Source organism: Agelaius tricolor, unplaced genomic scaffold (genome assembly GCF_023055355.1).
Source record: "Agelaius tricolor isolate 1412-34295 unplaced genomic scaffold, bAgeTri1.0.p SCAF_13, whole genome shotgun sequence".
In the NCBI taxonomy this organism is placed as follows: domain Eukaryota; kingdom Metazoa; phylum Chordata; class Aves; order Passeriformes; family Icteridae; genus Agelaius; species Agelaius tricolor.
Window position 1 is genome coordinate 17,945,012 of NW_027269273.1, and position 12,769 is coordinate 17,957,780.

The window sequence follows — 12,769 nt, forward strand, 5'->3', positions numbered from 1 at the left end:
AATTGACTCATTTGACAATGCACATGTCAGAACATTCCTGCACAGAGCCTTTCCCCTTCAGGTGGCTGTCACACAGTGCTCTGGACCTGATGATGCCCATCACTTCTCGTGGTCAAAGAATGCCATCTCCTATATGTGCTCATTGCCAATGTCTGGCACGGTGCAGACAGCAGCTGGGAGCACACTTGTTGTCCATGGATAGGCAGCTGAATGATAATCTTCATGCCACCCACTCCATCAGCCTTCCAGCATAGGGTGTTTTGCCACACATGTAAAAAATGACACAGAAGGCAACAAAATGCTTTTTTGATCCCAACATATCCCCTGCACTTTTCTGAAAATGGCAAACACTTAATGAGGCTGAGCAAATGGAACAACTCCCACTATTGAAGCACATCTGTGGGGAGGACAGCCCAGCAGCACCTGGCAGCCCAGAGTAGTTCTAGGACATGACCTGTCATCTGGTGTCCTGACACTGCCACCCAACACCTGGCAGCACCATGGCAGGATGTAATTGACCCGGCAGGACTCACTCTAGGAAGCCTTGGCTCAGGTGAGCAACCTGAGCTGCAGGGCTCACCCCGGGTGAGTGAGGCCTGTGGCACAGCACCCAGAGCTGGATCCCCTGTGCTGGCTTACTCTTCCACAGGGCAGTGAGGGCAGCACCAATCCCTGGGGTGTGATCCAGGACCCCATCCCACCCTCACACACAGCTGGCATGTTGCTACTGGGATTTTGGCACAGACACTTCAGCAGAGCTTGTTTTGCCATGCAGGGTACAATAACGAGGGTGACAGGAGCTTTTTGCCTTTGCACACAGAGCCTCACCTTTCCCTGTTTTCCTTCCTCATCACCTCAAAGACCTCGTCGTCCTCATCCACGTCCCTGTCTTGCAGCCCGTCCTTGGAGCAGCCGGTACCTGGAGCAGGTGGCTCCTCCGGTGTGCTGTTCCTCCTGCCTGGCGTGCCCACAAAACTTGGGTTGCTCTCACTGTCCTTCTGGCTCTCAATTGCTGAATCCACCTCCTCCTTCTCAGCCAGGATATCATCGATGTTGGTTTCACGATAGCACCTCAGTGGCACAGTGTCCAGGTCTGTTTCAGAGTACTTCACTGTCCTCCTTATAATCCCAGTTTCACAGGAGCCAGGCTTCTGGCTGCTCAAAGGAGACACTTCTATCTCCACCTCCACATGGCTCAGGCTGTGCTCAGGTACCAGCTCTGGTGGCTTGGCTGGCAGTGGGGAGACAGACTTCTGGGGGAGCTCAGCCAGGGGAGCGGTGTCAGGGGCAGAGGAGCCTGCAAGGAAGGCCCAAGCATTCAGAGCTATGGGGAGCTGCAATGGGGAGCTCTGAGGAGCTGCTCCTGCAGCATCACACACACACACACATACCCCATGGAGAGTGTGGTCACATGTCATGGAATTATTAAGCTTGGAAAAGACCTCCAAGATCATCAAATCCAACCTTTGACCAAACACCACCATGTCAACAAAACCATAGCAGTAAGTGCCACTCCAGTTGTTTCTTGAACACTTCCAGGAATAGTGATTCTAGAGTGTTGAGGGACACAGGGAAACAGTGAAGAGGTGGCAGAAGCAGAAAGAGTGTGAGAGGCAGAGACAGGCTGTCAGTGCTAGTGCATCTCCAGCCAGCACTGAGACCCCATCTAAACCCAAAAGTTCTTCTGCAGAGGCAGCCAGAGCCAGGGGCTCTTTGGCACCTCTTTTGCATGGCCACAGTGGACTTTGCAAGGAGGTTGGTACACACATCATCTGACCCCAGGAGGACATAGGCTGGCCAATCTTGGGGGAAATCTCAGCTCTTTGTTGGGCACTGTCCTGCCAACAATACAGACTTAAAAGGAGAGGTGAGCCCACTCAATGGCATTCACCTGCAACTTCTTACCTGTCTTTGGGGTATCTGAGGAGCCATAGAAGAATTCCCACTTGGCCTTGGCAATGCGCTGGGCATGGGCAGAGCTCTGCCGGGGATACAGCCCGGCGCTGCCCTGCAGAGAGGAGAGCAATGAGTGGACAATGCATCCCTAGGGCAGAGCCACGCCCGGTGTGGGAGACCCCGGTACCTACCTGATGTCGGGGCTCTGGCTTCAGGGGACTCCTGGCGAAGGTGGGGAACTCCTCTGGCAGCCCATTGGTCAGGGATCGGCAGAGGCAGCTGGTGTCAAGGGCACAGAACTCCTTCCCACAGGGACGTGGCCCCCCTGGAGTCCTGCCCCCAGCCAGAAGCGGGTCAGACGCAGAGGCCTCCAGCTTCAACGTCTGCAGGAGCCGCTCCTGAGGCAGGGGCTGGGGCTGGAGGGATCCCACGTCCCCACTGAGCTCCAGGCTGCGGCTGAGGCTGTAGGGGCCATTCTCCCAGCGGAGATGGGGGGTTGTCGGGCAGCCCAGTGTCCGCACACTGGACTTCTCAATGAAGCGGAAAGTGACCACGGAGCTGTGTCCCTCTGGGGCTGGCGGACTGCGGCTGCCCAGAGGGGTGGCAGCCGGGCTGGGCCGGCCCCACCGTGGGGTGCAGGGGGCAGTCAGTCGGCCCGTGCCCGGGCAGCTCCCGCTGCCAAAGGGCGCCGCCTCAGCCGGCCTGCGGGCCAAGGAGCCAGTGCTGTTGTAGAGGCCGAGCGGGCAGCGGCGGGCATCGGGCGCCAGGCCCTTGCGCAGCAGGTGGAGGCGGCCGGCATTGAGGCTGGGGCTGAGGCAGGGCGGGGGGCTGCACCGCCCAGCCTCGGGGCTTCCCCCCGCCAGCCAGGGCCTACGGTTCACCCTGTGGGCAAAGGGCGGGGGGGAGGCAGTGCAGCTGTCCTCGGGGTGGAAGCGGACAGGTGCCCCTGCTTGGGCCATCCTGCCAGAAGAGGGCACAGAGGTGTCAAGTCCGGAGCCCAGCAGGGTGGCACAGGCACAGCAAGGCAGGTTCCCAGCACCCCTGAGATGTCTGAGACAAGAGGCGATGCATCGTCAGGCAGCTCTGAAACAAGGGCAAGGGGCAGGTTAGGGAAGGGAAAGAACGGAAAAGAGTCTGGGGCCATGGGGAGGACAGGCCAAAGGTGCCCTGTCCTCATGGCAGAAGAAAGATATGCACCAGGTGAGACAGCCCCCAGTAAATCCCTTCCTGCTGCAAGAAGCAGGCAAGGTTCATCAAGGGTATCACACCAGTACCACTGCAGGGATGCTGGCAGCCCTTTGCTTTGTTGCTGGGCACCCAGAGTGTTTGCATTCTCCTCAGGGTGCCAGGATGCTCAGGCACTTTCCCCACAGTCCCGTACCCCAGACACTGTGACAGAATGCACTATAAAATGGATTTCATTCATTCTGCTTTAGGCTGAATATATTTACTACTCACAGCCTACAGCCTACTAAAGTAAGGGGGGAAAAAGTATCTACTGCATTGCTGAGACATCCTCCATTTATACTTGCTCAAGGAGTTTAATATGAGCAGCAAGGGCAAGGAGCCTCTGTCTTTGGAGGTCAGCCTGGGTTTAAACTGTGTCACACCAACACATGTCACAGCCACAACTGATGGCGCAGACAGAGCTGCCAACACCAGTAAATTCAAAAAGCAGTGGTAACAAACAATCCCAGCCTGGGGGAACACAGCAAGCCTGCCCTGCACACAGCTCACTCACCTGCCTGTCTCTGCCCAGAGACCCTATACCCAGACATGAGACCAGCCACCCCACAGCAGCAGGGGGGTGGCTGCAGGGAAAGGCGGGACCCAGAGCCCCCATCAACCCCACTGGCAGGACTGCTGACATTTTTTTTTCTCCCAGTGGAGATAAAATTTGTACTTATTCTTCCCTGAGTTTCTTCGAATTCCTAATGTGCAGAGAAGATTCTGCCTTGGCTGCTTGTGCCTTCTGACAGATGCCAAGATACTGAGTCCCTCACTTTCATCATTTGAAAGTGAGAAACCATATGCCAGCTGCAAACAGGAAAGCATGATTTTCTTCTCCCTGTTTCTGAGATCAAACCAGACAGGATTAAATTCCTAAAGAATGTGGGGCTGAATTTTCAAATGTTTAGGCTCCAGAGATGCACAGACAAAACTATTAATGAAATAACCCAAACCACACCTGTGGGGTAGGCACCCATTTATCTGCACTATCACACTGATGAAAAAATCTGTCCTGCTGAGCAACAGCAATCTCTAATTCACTCACTGAAAATTTTATTCTCCTGATTAATTTATTGTGTACTATTTTTACAATATTTTTCTCCTGTTATGGTTGTGTTCACATTCAAGGTTGCTGAAGTTAACTGCTAAATAATAAAGATGTGGGGTTTATATATTGCAAATGAAATGCTACTTTTTATCTCAATGCAGACTAAGACATATGCCAAGGAAAAAACTTATCTCTAGGAATAGTTTGTTTTCTCTGTAACATAACAAATCTACAAAAACCAACCTATCTCAAAACATGTGAGTTATTTCTAGGATAAAAGGGATAAGCAGAATGTCCTCCTGGTTATCAAAACAGAATTATCAAATTTAGAGTAAAGGCCATGCCTGCCTTTGACCCACCAAAGCTGGATGGCTACACCCTGCAGTGGAGTGAGCTTTTCTTTAATAATGAAAGGTAAAAAGCACAAATGCAACTGAGATGAAAAACCAATGATAGAATGAATGAGCTACAGCTTCCTGGTTGCTGATTTCAATTGTGAATCAAAAGGATGCTCTTTAAATCACTGTGATGAATGGGTTGAGCTGTAAAGCACTGGTGGGCTGGAGAAAGCATTGCTTGTCCTGCTGCCTAAAGGCAGGAGAAGTTCTGCAAAGAAAATCTCACAGGGTGTCTGCCTGGGCAACCCTGGGCACACATTCAAAGAGAAAAACTCAGGAGCTGCAGTGTGATAGCCAGGGGCTGCACATCATTGGGGGATTAAATTGGTTCAAGAAAACATCTCACAAGAAACTTATTCCTCCTGGCTGTCCCTTCTTAAGGGCCAAAGGAATGTCCAGGGATGCTTCCTGGCCATTGTTTTGAGCCGTACCCAGTGCAACAGGGGCCGGCTGCTCCCCTTGCAAGCGCTTGCCTGGCGGAATGGGGCGATGCGGAGCGAAGGCAGCAGGCAGCAGGCACTGCTTACACTGCGGGGGAAGCACACACCCACGCCGCGGGTGTGCGGGGACAAGGCGTAGGAACTGGGGGAGGACGAGAAGAGATTGGGTGAAGAACGGCACAGCGATGGGAGAGAGGCAAGAGGTGCCTTAGGGCTGGGGGTTAAATTCACACGATGGGCCGTATTTGTCTGCTGGACATGGAACCCATGGCAGGGGATGGGGGAAACCAGGCTGTGGCTGCCGGGCTACCTGAGGGGGCTGGGGCCCCTGGGAGATGAGTCTGCCCTCCGGAGGGACACAGAGCAGTTTGAGGGGATGAACTGGTGACCGAAGCAGGATGTCGGGAGGCCATGAGGCTGTGGTGCAAACAGGTGACCTCTTTCAGCTGTGTTGTCCAGGCAGGAGACGTGTCCCCACCTTGGAGCTGAGGCTGAACATGCTCTTCACTCCCCGGCCCCCCCTGCCCGGCTTCCCTCGCCCGGCACCTCCCGTTTGGCGGGATCAGCCCTGAGTGGATGTGACATCCATCCGGATGAAGAGGGAGCACCCCCGGTCAGGGGGGCTGGCGGAGCTGCCCGCCGCGATCTCCCCATGCCTGGGCATCGGCCTGGCGCCCTTCCCGCCGCACCGGCACACGGGGGCCGGAGCGGGTCTCGGCCCCGCCGGGTGCCACCGCAGCCTCGCGCCGCCGCCCGCCGGTCACCGCCACCGGGAGGGCGCAGAGACGCCCCGGTCTCTGCAACAACTGCTGCAACTTTCCCCGCTCCCCAGACGCCCCGTTTCGGCCTCCGGTCCCCGCCGCGCCCCGCCCCGCTCCCCACGTCTCACCGGCAGTGCCGCCGCCGCCACCGCATCCTCCGCGCCGCTCCTCCGCGCTGCTGCCGGCACGGCTCGGCTCGGCTCGGCTCGGCTCGGCTCGGCTCGGCTCGGCTCGGCCCGGTCCGTCGGGCGCGCCGCGGTACAGTACGAGACAGTACAGTGCAGTTCGGTACGATACGGTGCCGCACGGTGCCACCGGCCGCAACCCGCCGCTCCCTGCCGCGCTAATCCCGGCCCGGGGCTGTCACTCCGCCCCGCTGACAGCCACGGCAGCCAATGGAAACCCCCCCCCGGGCGCCAAGCCCCGCCCCACTCGGTGGCACCGCACACGAGGAGCGGCCGGATTCACACCGGGGTGCCTGTCCCCGTGTGGGGGCAGGCCGGAGGGTCCCCCACCCGTGTAGCATCCTCCACACGCTCAGGTTCCGGTGTGCACACCCCCCGTGCCAGTGCCAACCGGGTCTCATGCACGGGCAGCGCGACCCCGGATGCCGGTGTGCCTGTTCCAACGCCACACCACTCACGTCCCCGTGTCCTGGTGCCCATTTCTCCGTTCAGCAGCGTGCACATCAATATGAACAGCCTGCCACTGGCACGTGGCATGCGTGAGCATGCACGGCCTGTGCCTTGTGCCCTATGCCAAAGGGTACAGGCTCCCCCGTGCCCCACCATGGCTTAAGAACCACAAGGATGAGAAGACAAAAGCTGCTATATGGTCCAGGCTACCAACCAACATCAGCGAGTCCTTGCCCCAGAGCACAGGTTCTGTGGCAGGGACTTATCTCTCCAAAGGTCATCACCTGAAGCACACTACAGCCAGGGGTGCCAAGGTGTCTCAGGCCACCAGAAACTTGATATCACAGTGGCACTAGGCACCCCAGGGATGGTAAATGCAGCACGAATCTCAGGAAACCACTTCTAGATACAAGGGGGGAAAATCACTTATCCTTTGTCTCCTGCCTTGGCACAGGGACTGCACTGGCACCAATGGCATGTGTGAGCAGAGGTCATATGGGACAGCTGGGTACCAAGGTGAGGGCAGCTGTGGCAGGGCTTTCAGGACCCTATGCTGCCAGTGCACTGGGTCTGCTTGTGGCAGCCACTTGGACTGGCAGCCAGCACTTTGTGCCCTCAGAGGTTGCCAGATCGATTTGCTATTAAACAGCACTTTATTACCCAGCCCAGCAATCATTATTAAATGTGTGTGAGACAAGAAGCCCAGGGGAGCTGGGGCTTCATGTGTGCATCGTATCTACAAGACAATTTGGGAAGAGCTGCCTCTCCTTGCTGCTTTCCAGGCTGGCAGCAAGTCCAATTCCAAGCTCACCTGCCCCCACAGCCACCCAGAAAGTGTGTCTCCTTCTGCCCTCCCAGGCATGGAGAAAAAGCATCAGGCAGGGTAGGCTTTCCTCATATTTAATGCATCAAAGTGCTGCCATTTTCTCCTTCCCTCTCCAGGCTCCTGCCTGTGAGGGGCCTCTCGCCCCCACTGAGGACTGTGGGACTCAGCTGCCTTAGACACAGCCAGCTTTTCTGGCAGACTCCAAGAAGCTGGGTTAATTAGGGGCCTCACTGCTGATGGATCAACGACCTGATTCCTTCAGCAGCTTCTTGATGGCAGAAGGGCAGGGAGGGGGAAGGCTTTTCTCTAAGCCACAGCCAGAGTGACAAATTTAACCAAGTGGAAGAGCTCAGAGATTCCCCAGTGTGTCCATACCAGGACAAAGCATGTCTGTGCCTTCCCAGCACCTGCAGGCAGCCCTGCTGAGAGCTGCAGAAGGTAAGAGAGGTCTTTTCCTGACACCCTGACTGGAGATCCAGATCATTCACAGAAAACACATTTCTGGCCAGAGCATGTGTTTTCCCTGACGATGCTGTAGCTGTTGCTCTCCCTGCAGTGTCCTGCTCCATATTCCACTCACCTTCCCACAGCCCTAAAACTCATGAAAGATGTGTCCACATACGTGGGTCTGGCCAGCACTGACATAAGCCTCACTTGGATCAGGATTTTTCAGGATTTAGCCCTGGCTCTCCTGATCCCTCCTGCTGTGAATCCCTCCCCAGCTGATGCAGGACAGGAGGAGCAGAAAACCCCTCTGGCAGATGACAGAAGGGGACAAGATGTTCCCCACACTCCCAGCTCCAATCCAGTGGGCTTAGCTAGAGAGCTAGGAGTGCAGTGCACTGGGAACCCTCTTTACTATCACTTGGGTACTTCAGAACCTCCAGTCCTTGCCTGCAGGTACCATGTCCTTCCTGTATTAGAGTCCACTCAACTCCATGTCATCCCTTTTGGCTCCCAGGTCCTGCAAAAGGGAGCTTCCAGGGGTTTTCTAAATATTGCCAGCACTGTCCTTAGTCATCTTCATAAGTCTGCAATAGAGTTTTCCCTCCCAAAGGCAGAAGGGTCTGGATATCATCAGGGCAGCACAACGATGAACTCCCACCTTGGAAGAGATCAACCTGACATGTCATAACGTCCAAACAACTGTACAGATCTGGATGAAATTTGGGTGAAGAGGGGTTAGACAGGAGCCCTTTCCTGCAGCTGGCTCCAGGAGATGCTCATGCTCAGCTTGCCCTAAGGCACCTGGATCAGTCTCTAGAAAGGTGCTGCAGCTGCACCCCAGGGCTGCTTCTCTGAGCCTAGGGCAGCTGTCAGAGCCATTTCCACTCTGGTGTGCTTTGAGCTAAAGGCATTGCAAAGGGTGTAAGGGCATATTCTGCCTCATAGCTGTCAAAATCACTGGGGCTGTACTATAGCCTCAGGGCACAGAGTAGGCCTGCAAAGGGGGACAGTCACTCCATCAGCACATGGGCTCTTCTCAACCCAACTGACTGGAAGCATTGTGGAAATAGCAGCTCCAGCCACACAGGTGATGAGTCCCAGTGAAAGCAAGGGAAGCTGAACTCCCCTCACCTCCGCATTGAGGGCTCCAGGGCAACCAATTAAGTTGCATGTGTTCCCTCAGGGCCTAGCCATAACTACATGCCTCTAATTAATGCCTTCTACCTCCAGTGCCAACACCCAACCACATCCTAGTCATATATTACAAAAGCCATTGCAGACAAGCCAAGTCTTTAATGGGTCGATGCACTTATCTGTATTGCACTAGACTTGTGGTTAAAGATAAATGGTGAAAACACCCTCCCTTGGATAGTCCTGTACAAATGCTGTTCTGTGGCTTTGTCAGGGCAAAAAGACAGTGCTGGAGATCCTTCCTGAAGCCCCTCCCACCCAGACCTGGAACAGGGGAGAGCAAACCTGTACTGTCCTGTGCCTCTTGGCAGCTCCCCTGTATGGGACACTCATGTGGGACTGTGGTGGGATTTTTCAGGACAAAAGACATTCTAGAAGAGGATACAGACTGCAAAATGTCTTACCAGAGAGAAGAGCCCATGCAGACTCTACATGAGGGATGGCTGCTGCCTGCCCATCTGCCAGTGCCCTACCCAGTGTCCCAGCTCCCTGTCTTGTGCTGCTCCCTCTTGCAGGAGGAACAGGGGCTTGGAAGAGTAGAGTTGTAGGGAGGCTGTAGCAAACACTGTATGCTGGGCCTCAGAATGAGCTGTAACAACATATTTCTGTAATGCCCCAGGCCCACCTGCTGTTAAAGAAATCATCTCAGACTCTGTCCCAGCCCCAGGCAGCACCCGCACAGGGAGCAGGCTTCCTCCTGCACCAGCATTGCTCTGTCAAGATGAAGGCAGAAATGACAGCATGATAAAACCTGTCCTGGGGACGTGGGAGGTGGGGCCTCAGCACAGCTTGAGCCATAAATAATCTCCCTACACAGCAGTTAGGGGAACAATTGTGTGGGAGTATCTCTTGGTAAAAAGATGCTCAGGCAAAGATGGTCTTGAAGGAAAGCAAGGGATTTCTGAGTGGCAGGGTGAGCTCTCCAGTGAAGACAGAGCTTCCTGGGTGCCAGCAGGTCATTCACCAGACCTGCCTCACCACGGTGAGTCACTGCACCAAAGAGACAAATTTAGTCTGAAACAGCCCAAATCACCCGAACTCTGGTGTAGCCTCCCAGGACAGGCTTGTGCTGCAGCACCGATCTTCAGACTGTTCTCCAGCTAATGTATGCAGCAATGAGATGTGATCCCTTCCCCATACCTTCAGACTCAAGATTCACATGGGGAAAGGTGGAAGGGTGTAAAGGGAAATGAGAGCAATGAATACAGAGTATTTTATGCTGACAAGAGACAGTAAGCCCAAGGCACACAGTCTGACCCAGATCAGGAAGAACACAGTCACATCCAGGATTGTGTAAAAGGCCTTGAAGGTCAGCTATAGAGGAGTAATTACAAATATAGCCAGAAAACTGAGCAAAATGGCTGTCATGAAAATATGTGGAAGAAAATTCAAAGGACACACTGAGCAATTGAATGCAGGGGATTCATGAGTGGGATGCTGCAAAACAGTCTTGTATTTCTGTTTAGCTGGGAGCTTCCTATGCATAATCCTCTTTCAACCTTGACTTGCAGAACTTGGTCTTGCCTTACTTCTTTTTATTTATTTTTTTTTTAGTCCTGACTGTATAGTCAAATTATTTTCTGAATAAGAAGTAGGAAGGTGGCATGTACAGGGAAGAGTTGAACAGAAGTCACCATGTGTTCTTGTTTTACCAACTTAGAAATGGTGTCTGGTTACACTGTGCAATCTCAGCACTGACTGACAGCAGAGCTAACCCTATGAGCTCAATACCTTCTCCCATGTAACCAAGAAGTCCAGCTGTGGTCCACTCCAACCCTGAGAGTGATGGGGGCTGTCAGACTTATCCTGCAGCCAGAGAAAAGATGGAGCCAGATCCTTTGAAAGAACCTGGTGAGAGTTCAAAAAAAAAAAAAAATCCATGTTGAGGGGCTTTACTGAATTTTTGTGGTACTGCATTCACCTAGCTCTCACATCTAAGAGGAGTGAATACTGCAGAGTTACTGGTGTCCTTGACAAGATCTTGACAAATTTCTTCTCCCACTTAAGACTAGTAGAAAACCGTAAAGAAAATGGCCCCAAAGTCTTTGCAAGGCTAAAGATGTTTAGCCAGCAAGGTGCCAAGCCATCACACGGGGTGACAGATCCTAGAACATTGGGATAATGTTGGCTTGGCATCATATTGATCTCCTAAAAATAAGTTGTACCCTTGGACAGCACTAGCTTCTGGAAACCCCAGCAGGCTTACACAAACCCAGCCAATATCTGAATACACATCTGACATGGAAATAGATGAATTTTCAGTACAAGCAAAAAGCCAAAAGGCGTAAGTGGGGGAGACTTGCCCATTATAGCTAAAAAATCAGGAGCATCTCTGGGAAAAAATCCCTTGTGTTCCTGGCTTGAGGCTAGCTCTTCTAACCACAAAACTTCACCTCCTTCAGGGCCCAATTTCCTAAATCTCATCTCCACTTCCTAAAGGGTGAAGTGATGACCAAACTGCTTCTCAAGACTCTTCAGAAGTATAGCTGTGCATCAGCACCACCTTGCAGCAGTCGAGCTGGCTGAAGTCTCTGTTCACTTCAGGGGATGTTCATGAGGTTAAAGACACCATGCCCTGGCTCTGCAAGCTGTCAGCACCGTATGTTTCCAAGAAATATACCCGAAAGCTGTAGCAGCAGCAGTTGTTGTGAGCTAATCTGCTTCCTCCCCCTGGTGCTCAGCTTGGTCGTTCATTACTATGGATCAGCTCATGGCCTGACACAGTAGCCCTGCTTTCCCCCACAGGACATCGGTGGCCACTGGGATAACAGGAGTGCCAGGGGGCTGAACAGCGTCCCCTGCGTGCTGAAGGTACCTGTGCAATACACTCCCCCAGCTGTCCTGCAAGAACTGCAGGTGTCATAGCCCAGCATTCACCAGGTCCAACTCAGAAAGCTATTCTGGCAGACCTGTTTGAGGTATTACGAATCAACTAAAAATGGGCATCCAACTGAAGCTTAAAAAGGAGACTTACAGACACTTCAAGAGAAATGCAGACCCAACTTTGGCAGAATATATTCCAACAGAAAGCCAGAAGCTTGCTGCAAATCTTGGTTGAGCAGAACAGAGCAAATCTCTGGTTCTTCAAGCTTGTCTGCTTAGAGCTGTCCCTTCCCTGCACAGCTACAGTGGATAACACCCCCCAAGCCCTGTACTGCAGTGCTGTACAGCCATTTCACCACTGCTCTGCATGCAGGAAAACTTGATAGACATGAGCACAAAACCAGTACTGGTTTGGGATCCTTACCATTGGTGTAGACCTGGGTTGCTGAGTTCACTGAACATCCTGATGGTATAAAGCTGTGTCTCAGCACACACCTCTACAATACACTAACAGTCTCTGATGCTCTTTCTGCATCTGCAAACAGCCTGTGGACAAAAAAAAAACCAGACCGATATGAACATTTCACAGCTGGAAAGTATCCATAATTCTTAGTACCTCACATAAACATCTCAATAGCTGTAGCCAGCAAACCAGCCAAACCCCTCACAGGCCAAGAGCTCCCAGGCCCTTGGGGCACTTATAAACCTTAGTGGCCCTAACCAGCCTCATGTCCAGCTTCTACCACTCCTGCCCATAGGCCCAGTGATTCCATACATTAAGGGACTCTGCCAGGTGGCACTTTTCCATTTCACAGTGGGAAGCCAAGAACAGTGTGCTATCACCACAGGGAAAGAAAGAGCTGTCCCAGGACATGGCCAAGGGCACTCTTAACTACAACAGAAAATTTAAAACCCTGCATCACTTGTCCTTTAAATGGGAAATGTGGCACTGTGCTAACTCACAGAGCCACTGGAATCCTCGAGGAGCAGGTGCTATGTGTTCTGGGGCAGACAGGGTGGGTAGTTACCCCCGGAGGAAAGAAGACCTTTCCACAAACCAGCTTCTATGTTTTG

At 53.2% G+C, this 12,769-nt stretch overlaps 1 protein-coding gene across 2 annotated transcripts in view; it reads right to left on the reverse strand.

Moving 5' to 3' along the window:
- PSD (pleckstrin and Sec7 domain containing) overlaps positions 1 to 12,296 on the reverse strand; it is a 42,445-nt gene extending 30,149 nt beyond the window's left edge. Inside the window, exons 1-4 of one of the 2 annotated variants that reach the window (XM_071439000.1) lie at positions 12,120 to 12,296; positions 2,088 to 2,979; positions 1,906 to 2,008; positions 829 to 1,297 (exon numbers count right to left, since the gene is read on the reverse strand). In XM_071439000.1, the coding sequence (XP_071295101.1) occupies positions 829 to 1,297; positions 1,906 to 2,008; positions 2,088 to 2,855 (1,340 nt within the window). In that variant the 5' untranslated portion in view covers positions 2,856 to 2,979; positions 12,120 to 12,296. Of the gene's footprint in view, positions 1 to 828; positions 1,298 to 1,905; positions 2,009 to 2,087; positions 2,980 to 5,901; positions 6,144 to 12,119 lie in introns of those variants that run through there. The other variant, XM_071438999.1, reaches the window with a different exon arrangement.
- Positions 12,297 to 12,769: the final 473 nt, after the last annotated feature.